The 9,817-nt window shown below is 57.0% G+C and overlaps 2 protein-coding genes across 2 annotated transcripts; both read right to left on the bottom strand.

Annotated features, from left to right (window-relative positions):
* Positions 1-1,248: 1,248 nt before the first annotated feature.
* REXO2 (RNA exonuclease 2) lies at positions 1,249-5,012 on the bottom strand. Its single transcript, XM_054395670.1, has 7 exons — positions 4,890-5,012; positions 4,699-4,782; positions 4,238-4,315; positions 2,757-2,868; positions 2,261-2,369; positions 1,877-1,930; positions 1,249-1,637 (listed from the first exon to the last, which is right to left on the bottom strand). The coding sequence occupies exons 1-7, from the start codon at positions 5,010-5,012 to the stop codon at positions 1,508-1,510; spliced, it is 690 nt and encodes a 229-aa protein (XP_054251645.1). The 3' UTR covers positions 1,249-1,507.
* A 392-nt stretch (positions 5,013-5,404) lies between these two features.
* Positions 5,405-7,960, bottom strand: RBM7 (RNA binding motif protein 7). The gene is given in 5 exon segments (XM_054395681.1): positions 5,405-6,053; positions 6,474-6,552; positions 6,952-7,060; positions 7,532-7,694; positions 7,865-7,960. Coding segments are annotated over 5 exon segments (804 nt in total). The 3' UTR covers positions 5,405-5,696.
* Between the last annotated feature and the right edge of the window lie 1,857 nt (positions 7,961-9,817).

The following is a 9,817-nucleotide window of genomic DNA, read 5'->3' as shown; positions in this document are numbered from 1 at the left end:
CAAGCAAGAATAAACAATATTTAAAAATGTATAAACACAGATGGCATGTTTCCCTTAAAAAGATGTTTCCAGAAAAACAAAAGGCCTCTTTAAAAGGAATGGAAAAGGAGGAGAAGTAGGTCAGAAAGAAGTTGTCAAAGGAAAGAGGAAAACTAACAAAACGGAAATCAAAGCTCCCGCGGATGCCGGCGGTGCCTGGGGCCAGGCAGTTTCTGCCAGCGTCTGCTGGGGCGACGCTGAGCCAGGCAGCCGGCTCTGATCCCAGCAGGAACCAGAACACAGTAAACAAACCGCCACAGCTCATCTGCCTGCTTGCCCAGGAACTGGTGAGCAAGGAGAGAAGTGTCTGAAGGACTCATTTACTTCCCCATTAACCATTTAACAGCATGTCTCCACTCACGTCTTCCCCAAGGTTAGAGCAGGAGGTCAGGAAGCAAGAGAGAGAAGCCTCCAGTGGTCACGGACAGCCATGACAGAATGGAACCGGAAAGAGGTGCATCCCACGGGCTCCTCTGCAGCTTTTCGGTTTATGTTCTGGTGGCATTTCTCTGGGATGTCTCATGGGAGGTTGGGCAGTGACAGAGGCCAAGAGGCAGCTGCAGGAACAGGGCAGAAGTGCTTGGCTTTGGAGGGGTTTGTCAGAGCTGAGGAAATAAGTGGGGGAGAAATGGAGAAAGGAAAACTGGGGTAAACCATGGGATGTCCACCTCTGGGAAGCTGCACAGCACAGGAGGAATCTCCTCTGAAAAACAGCTCCCCAAAATCTGTGGGGCTATAGGCCTCTGTCCACTGCAACTTTAAGGAAAACTTGGCTGTGCTCCCAAGTTGCAGGGTGGTTTGTGGCCAGACCTGGGAGCTGACTGTAGAATGTACAGGAGTCATTTGCTGCTAGTTCTTCAACCAGGCTCTAGCTGCAGCTCTGCTGATGTGCAAAGCTGCACCAGGAATGGGAGGAAGTGGCTGTCTCCCACCAGGGTCACAATCTGTGCCCGAGCCCATCACAGATGCAGCCATGTCCATGGTAACACATGGAGTAAATCATGACAAAGCCTCCAGCCCTTCCCATTTACACCTCCCTGTCCCCAGGCTGCACTCCCAAACTGCGGAGCTCACCCCCAGAGAGCCAACCCCACCAGAGCTGACCCCTGGCACCTGCAGCCACAGCCCTGAGAGGTTGCTGCAGCCAGCAGCTCAGGGCAAGCACAAGAGGAAGCTGCCTGCAAGCACCACGGTTCAACAGAACTGGGTTTATTGAGTAGTGAAAGACTGCATCTAAAACAGGGCGAGGAGGAGCGTCCAGCAGCGTGGTTGGGCTGGTGGGGACCGAGGACGCTCTAAGGCTCGGGCGTGTTGGTTCCTTGCTCAAACAGAAAAGGAGCAGTGACTGAGGTTCCACCTAACAGCTGTTAGAAACAAGGTCAGTGAGGGGGCAGCTTCTAGAGGGCAGCGAACAGAAAAGAGCCAGGAGACTCCTAGTGCACTGCGGAGCAGCCGGGCCCAGGAGCCATCAGCTGGGGGCCTTCTCGCTTTCTCCGTTCTCGATCAGCTTCCTTTTCTTCTCCTCGGTTTTCCTCTTGAAGATGCTGTCTCTGTAGAACTGCAGCTCTTTGATGCTTTCCCTGATGTCATCCAGTGCTCTGAAAGAGAGTCAGGGAGGGCTGCAAAGGCACATCTGGCACAGCCTGGGCTGACAGACACTGCGCTGCAACAGGCTGCTCCCTGCACTAACCAGGCTGTGGAGGGACAGCACCAGGGGTGAACAGGGAGCTGCTGTGGCTGCGCTGGAAGCACCACACCTGGCACTCAGGTGTGGCACTCAGAGAAACCCCACCTCAGGCTCCTGTCTGAGGAGCCCCGTTCTCTGGAGAAGCCTCACCTGTGAGAAGCTGCCTTCTTTGGTGCAAACTCATACTCCTCTGGATACCAGCGTCTGTAAGGGGAAAAAAGTGCCATTTAGAAAAGGTAATGGGGATTTAAGGACATATCTGGTGGCTGCTGTGGGTTTGTTCCCATCAGTGAAAGGGTTTTGGTTTCACTGGCACTTAGAGAAGCCATGACCCTGCTAGTCACCACCACACACCCAGAGCATACGGGCAGGGAGCCCTTTACTACTTGTTCTGTCTCTCAGCCCAGACAGAAAGAGGGCAGAAGGAGGGGGCTGAGGCAGCCCTCTCCTCACACCCTTCCACTCCTTTTTGGTGTTAGCCCCTGGAGCAGGCTCCCTGGGTGAGCACTCCTGAGGTGGGGAAGACTGCCCCACCTGCAGAGCTCCTTGACGGTGCTGACGTCAATGATGCGGTAGTGGAGGTGCCTCATGAACTGGGGCATGTACTTGTCAAGGAACTTCTTGTCTGCGTGCACAGAGTTCCCTGCAAAGACACAAGATGTTCCTTCAAAGCCTTGCAAAGCTGCTGCCAATGACACCTGAAGGGGAAGCAGGGAGAGATCAGAGGGTGGAACAAGCTGCTCACAAGCAGCTCATTTATGCCATTTTCCAGCAGCTCTTGACATTGAAGATTTGTCAGGTTCCCACCGTGGACTGTGGGCGGCTGAAGCCCAATGCCTCTGCTCAGCCTCCAGCTGCTGCTCCTGCCACAGCTGTCACCCAGGGAAGCACCAACAGGTTTTCCCCAGGCACCAGGGGCCTTTGGTCCTAGTTCTCAAGGTTTTGCTCAGCATGCTGGATCACAGAACCCAAAAGCCCAAGGCACTTCAGGGAGCTGCCATCATTGTGTTCAGGAGCAAGCTCACTGTACCTGCCAGAGGACACAGCCCCGGGGGTGTCTGCTGCCGGACGAAGGACAGGAACTCATACTCTGCCTGCTGCAGGGAGATCTTGCTCTCCTTCACAGCCTTGGTGAGGCCAGACTGCAAGGAAGAGCCATCAGTCAGCAATCAGAACTATGCTGTGTAACAGATATGGCCAGAAATGCCCAGCAGCAGCAGCTCAGGGCTCTTTGCTCCCAGGAGCACCACCTGAACCCTGTGTCTGGGGGCTCTAGGACACTTCCTGGCCTTTGTCCTTGCCAGGTATCTCCACACAGAGCACTGCTGGGGAAGTGAACATCAGCCCAGGTAAGGCACAGTCCTCACCACACTGACCTTCCTGGGGGGTTGGGTGGGTTTTTACCTGTCCCAGCTGCTGTGCAGTGCTCTTCTCCAGCACTAAGACATTACACAAGTCTCGCTGACAGCCCTGCACATGCAGGATCAAGGGCAGTAGGACCTCCACCTCTGTTTTGGGGCAGGCATCACCTCCCCAGCATGCAGCAGTGCTGGTGAGCACACAGCAGAAAGCATGGTCCTGCTTTCAGTGTTTAGCAAGGTTCCTATAAATCCAAGAAGTCCCTTCCTCCTTTTTTTCCCCCACAGTTAAATGTCAAATCTGTGCAGCGCTCCTGGTGATTTATTTCCAGCTGGCTACACTACAGATTTCCACAACTCCACCACAAAATCCTCCCTGACAGATCCAATGGTGGTTAAAGAACTCATTATGTGGCTGGATTTCCATCTATATTCTAATTGCCTCTCCTTTCATAGTCAATGAAAAATGAGCAGCTCCTCAGAAGCAGGGATTCTGTGCACTACCAGATCCAGCTGCCTCAGGAGGGAGGAATCCTCAGCTGGAGCAGGGGAAGGGCAGCACCAGCACAGGGAGTCTGTGTCCATCTTCCAGCTCCTCTTAATCCTTTCCAGGGAGAGCAGGAAGCTGAAGCGTAGAGGGCATGGGGGCTGTGGGGGTCTCAAAACTTCAGCCCTTAATTGGAAACTAACTTGAATTTCAATTCACAGGCAGGGACTCACTGCTGGGGCTTCTGCAAAGTCAGGTTCTGGCCACCAGCTCAGTGCACGGCTGGGGAGCCAGATCCATGTTCAGACCCTGATCACACTGAGCCTCTGCCCTTGAGGACAGGAACAGGACAGCAGCACATATGCAGGGAGGAATCCTGCTCCCAGGCCCGTGGGCACACTTCTGGCCCTGCTTGTAGCTCTCCTGTGAGCTCTGGCTCCACTCCTCCAGGAACTTCTCACTAGCTGTCAGCCTGAGCTGATGCTTCTAGCTCTCAAGTCAGAAAGGAGCTCCCAGCACTATTAAAATTTAGTAAAAAGCAGGCTGCAGACCTCAGGCTGATTCGAGGCAATCTCTCAACTGAGATACGAGATGCAGGCTAAAGACACATGAGCTACCCATTGCTCCCACCACTGCACAGAAACGTGGCTGCTCCAGAGGAGTTACCTTCCCGTGATGCTCCTTGCACCACTCAGACATGCCCTCTAGCAGCTCATCTGGCTGATTAATAATAAGATTGGGGCCCTGTTGAGAAGGGAAAAAGACAGAAGTTTAGCAGCAAGCAGTTTGAGCACTGAGAAGCACCACAGCCATGCGTGATCACCTACTGAGTTCAGGGGTCAGAGAAACTGCTCTTTGAGAGTATAAAGCAGCAGCTTACACGTGCCAAGCCCCGTCAGGGTCCCCACACTCCCAGCTGGGCCCTGAGAGGGGTAGGAGATGCCAACAGGGCCAGAACAGGGGTACCCAAAGCAGCGAGGGCCGATGCCCAGCAGTTATTTTTTTCCAGCTCGACTGGAAGCAGCCAAGTCCCGCCGGGTGCGCCCGAAGGGCCCAGCGGGCCTGGGCGGGTCCGGCCCCGGGCGGGCAGGGACGCAGGGCCCAGCTCAGCGGCTACTCCCCCTCACCTCGGCCAGGACGTTGAGGTCGGAGTCGGTGATGAGGCAGGCCATCTCCAGGATCTGGTCCTTCTCCACGTCCAGGCCTGTCATCTGCCACAGGGGGAGGCGAGCGGCACCGTCAGCGCGCACGGGGCCGCCCGCCCCCCCCCCCCCCCCCCCCCCCCCCCCTTCCCGCCTCCCGTCCCGCCGCCCCGCACCTCCAGGTCCACCCAGACCATCCGCTGTCCCATGCCGCCGCCGGCCATGGCCGCCGCCCGTCGCCGGCCCCGCCACAGCCGCCTGGCGCAGCTCCTCAGGCCGGCGCGGCTGCCGCACAGCATTGCCGCCGGGCCGCAAAGCGCCGCAAAGCGCCGCGGGGCCGCAAAGCGCCACCGCACTACAGCTCCCGGCAGCCCGCACGGCCGCGCCGAGGATGCCGGAACGAGGCGGCGGAGAGGACACGGAGCTTCCCGCGGAACGCATGGCGCCAGAAAGGGCCGCTGGAAGTCATTCCGACCACGGGTTTGCTTCCACCACCCCCTTCTCGGGGTCCGCTTCCTTGCCCGGGGAATGAGGAGGACTGGCTCACGGCGGATTTCCAGGCAGATTTTTAATGCTTTTCTCCAAAACAGGGAATATCCAAATATTCTGTATCAAAAACGCTGCGTGAGAATTAAAACGCCAGGGAAGTGCCTGCCCCACCTTGGACGGTTTGGGCACGGCTCTTTCCACCGCGCAACAGGCACAGCAGGGGCTGCTGCACTGTGGGGCAGCCATCGGTGACCACTGCTCTGAACTCTCTTTTTTTTCCCCCTACAAAAGGCCCTGAGGTGTGAACTCGTTCAAGAGGTTTGGGGCCCTGTGCTGCTGGTAGTTTACAAACATTAAACGGTAACTGGGATGGGTCTGGGGGCCCTTTTTTTGTTTTGGAACACATCAAGAAACAGGTTGAACTTTTTTTTGCCATTGAGTCCTTTACAACATGGACAAGGCGGCAGCACCACGTGTGCCAACAGAGACTTGTGTCAGTGCCGGGACGGGTGCCACCTGCCCTCCCGGTAGCTCTCCCTCCGGTAGTCGTAGTCGTGGCTCCAGCCCTCGCGGTGCCGGTCATCGTAGGCAGGCTCGTCTCTGCCACCACGGTAGTGGTGCTCGGGCTCATGATGGCCGCGCTCGTCAAAGCCTCGCTCCCCGAAACGCTCGCGGCCAAAGTGCCGACCCTCGGCATGGTAGGGGTGGGCGCTCAGCCGGACCTTGCGTGCGGCTGGTGGCTCCGGGCGCCGTGGCACCGACAGGGCTGCCGGGGGGTGGAAGGCATGAGGAGGGTGCTGATAGCTGGGCGGGGCATAGCCGGGCAGCTCATACTTGCCCCCGAAGTGGGGCTGCGACCGCAGGGTGCTGTTCATCTGGGAAGAGAAGAGAGTAGGTGGTTTTGGGGTGCCTGCAGAGCACTTAATGCCTTCTGGGACACGGGGAGCTAGGGAAGCACTCCCCCCTGTGCTGGCCCCCAAACCATATATTAATGACCCTTAAAGGGGAAATCAAAAGGTCTGGAGCTGGAAACGAGACTCAGTGGGAACTCAGAAGGTCACTACTAGCAATGGCTTCATCTGCAGCTCAAAGCCACCCCTGACACAAAGCAGCTCAATGCTTGAAGCCATAAACTTCCTGGAATCCTCAATTCAACATCTCCAAGTACTTCCCCACAACCTAAAGGAATCACTGCAGGAAACAGGCACTCAGAACTAGGGACAGCTCTGCCACACGCTGTGTGCCAGCCGTGGGGGCAAGCAGCCTACCACTGCTTGTCTCTGTAGGTTGTCAGCCAAGGGCAGGCACCGCTGCACCGATGAGAAGCCTGCTGCTGCCATGCTGTCGTACCTGCGAGAGAACAGATGAGGAACTGTAGCCTGAAACTCCAGGCTCCAGCAGTCCAAGGCATGTTTTCAGCTTGCTCACTTCTCTCCCGTTACCAACACAATAACCAAACACATTCTCACTACCCCAGCCAGGAACTGGTGTGGACCTGCCTGTGCTGAGCATTTGCAGCACCTTCCCCACTTCCCCTCCCCAGATCTCCAGGCGAACACAGGATGCCCTTCTTCCTGCACTCCAGTTTCAGGCACCATCACGGGTACCAAGGGCACCGGGAACTGAAGTGGTTGCTTCTTGGGGAAGAGCAAGCAAACTGTGCTTGGCAGGAGAGCCATGGACACAGAGAACCCCACACCCCCCAGGTTCTGCTCTGGGTGGTGTGCCCAGCATGGGTGCTGACAGGACCCCTACCTGCTGCAGTTCGGGGCCAGGTGCGGTGTGCCGGACGGGCTGGTGCCAGCAGCTCCGTGCAGGGAACCGGCTGCACTGCCATCCTGAGATGCGTGACTGCTCCCTGCAGGGAAACAAATATCAGGAGACCAAGAGAGGACCTTGTATGCAAAGTGAAGTTGCAAAGCACTATAAGCTGCCACACGCTCCAGTAGCTCTGGAGTTTTGTTGGTGACCTCCAGAAGGGAACAATCCAGTTCCCAGGGCAAGGCAGTGCAGCTGTCCTGGTATCAGCCAGGAAAGATGCAGCAGACACAATCTTCACTGCTCGTGTGGCAATTCAAAAGAGCTTTCCAGGGTGCAGATGAATAATCAACAAAATAAAACAAAGAGAAGACTCACTCCAGGACTACACTTGGCCAGAACTGTGCAGCACAAAAGTGTGTGCCTGCTTGATGCCATCAGCCTCTCTGACATCATCAGCTGTTAGGTGACCACCTGATGAGCAGCCCAAGCCAGAGTCTGGGAGAGGACACTGATGGCAGTTGTGCTTTTGCTCATGTTAGGGGTGGTGTCTCATTCCTTGTGGCAGTACCTGATCGGAACTGGATTTTGATGGGTCTCCCGAATAGCTTGATGCCATTGAGCAGGCTCAGGCCATACGGGACGGATTCTTCGTGTTTGAAGTTCACAAAAGCAAACTGCTTGGGTCTGCCGTCTCTGTCCTTCGGGATCTTAACCTTGATAACCGGACCCGCCTGCGGATACAAGATAAACAGAGCGGCTCGCACAACGCACGGGGGTTAGGGCCGCGGCCCGAACAAGTTTGTCCTCTAGCAGCCGCCGTATCGCCATGGCGGTTGCGGCCTCCCCGCCCTGCCCTTCCCCAGGCTAAAGCACTGGCGGGGGAGCGGCTGGCGGCCGGTACCTGGTGGAATAGCTCGAAGATGAGCTCCTCGGTGACTTTGGGGTCCAGGTTCCCCACGAAGAGAGTCCGATCCGCCTCGGCCGCCGCCGCCCCCATCGCTGGCCAGCCCGTGCTCGACGGACCGCCGCTGGTGACGTTAGAGCGTCTTCGTGCGCGCCCCGCCTCTTCCGCTGGGCCGAGCCGAGCCGAGCCGAGTCGAGTCGAGAACGTCCGCGGGAGGCGGCGGCGGTGGAGCTAGCGGCCGTGGAGCTAGCGGCCGTGCTGTTGGTGTCGCCGCTGTGGCCTGCAGCGGGGACAGCTGCGTCCCGGAAGCCTGGCACAATGACTCCCGTTCGCCTCTCGAGTGAGGAGGCGGCAGCAGCTTCGGTCTCTGAAAGCCTGTGCCTGCCGGGGAGGCGAGTGAAGGCGGCCTCTCAGGCCCGGTCCTCCCGCCGCCCCGCTCCCGCCGGGACTCGGTACTGCAGTCATAACTGATCCTAATAAATGCTGCTTGTCGTTGCGGTGTTGTGCGTGCACGGGGTGTAACCTCACGGGCCTCAGCTGAGCGGCTGAGGCTCCAGCACACCGCGACTGAGCGGCGGGGTACGCCCTGTGTCGCTGGGCTGCGGTTAGGTCGTGGCCCTGGCCGGCTTGTCCCATTGTCCCTGTTCGTTGCGAGCCGTTGGGAGCCTCTCTGCAATAAAGTGAGCGATTCGGATCCAGGGCAGACTTTTCGGTACAGCGATAAAGATGGAAAATCTTCGCTTGCGGCGTGTGCAGGGAGGAAGCCTGCAGAGGACCCTGGGGAGTTACGGGGGGCCTCTGCTTGTCCCCTTGGTGTGCTCCTCACCTTTCCCTCTCAGGAGCAGCTCTTTGAGGAGCCCAGCGGCACCCCACGGGCAGGGTACCCCCTCAGCGCGGGTGGAATTGTCTGTGTCAGTGCCAGGCCTCCAGAACCCAGCCTGAACGTCGTTTTGTGACATCGGAGTGTCGCAGGGAGGAGCAGCCTGGGTGAGGCCAGCGGGAGAACCTTTCACACCATCCTTTGGGTTGATCCCCGTTCGGTGTCGGCCACCCTGCCGCTAGCTGCCTCTCGCAGCCGCACCCGCCACGGAGGGCTGCTTGGTGCCCCTTCATTAAACCTTAACACGAAGGGGACACATTTGGGTCCCAGTCTGGGCTGGTGTCTCCTGGCTGCTTTCCCTTTCCAAGTGCTTTTGTGAATGGCTCCCCTGCGCCCACCACTTGCTCCTCCCTGCCGCCGCGGTCCCTGGGCTGTTGCAGGAGGTGCCGGATGCCATCTGGAAAACTTTTGAAAGGGGAAGTTGAGCCTTCATTTTTCATTAGGTTCCAGCACGTTATGGCAGATCCTATTTTCTTGTTAATTAAGCGCTGTTCATTTTCTTCACTTCATTACTTACCACCGCACCTAGAATTTATATTCATTTGGCTTAATCGTGTCTGCCTGGTTACATTCTAAACAGTTACTCATTCAGAAAGGAAATTATTACCTCGCTCTGCCAGGACTTCCACTTTGCCTTAATTTCCCTGGAGCCTCATTTACTTTCCTCTGCTCTTTTTTCCCTTTCCTAGTCCCCTTGGGCTTGGCTCAGAGTGCAGGCAGCAGTTCTGCCATCGCTGGCTCACTCCACGTGCACCACAGCCACACTTGGCCAGCCCCATGCTGCCATGTTCAGAGTTGTGGAATCCTGGAATCAGGTTGGTTAGAAAAGGGAATTGCCTGGATTGGAAAAGGCCTTTGAGATTATCAAGCCCAGCCCTTACCCCAGCACCACAAACAGCTGAATTTGGATAATCTCCTCCATAGCCAAATTTTGTCCTGTAAGAAGGGATTCTGGTCTCAAAAAGCACATCATGGCTGAAAGCAGGAAGCAGCTCTGCCTTGACTTGAAAGGGTGGCAGACAGGACTCAGCTGCAAGTCCTGTTTCTGGGCTGGGGCTGCATGTGCAGCA

The sequence above is a fragment of the Indicator indicator genome, chromosome 34, assembly GCF_027791375.1.
Source record: "Indicator indicator isolate 239-I01 chromosome 34, UM_Iind_1.1, whole genome shotgun sequence".
NCBI classification, from domain to species: domain Eukaryota; kingdom Metazoa; phylum Chordata; class Aves; order Piciformes; family Indicatoridae; genus Indicator; species Indicator indicator.
Note: the sequence above shows the minus strand (reverse complement) of the source record. Positions and strands in the feature narration are given on the sequence as shown.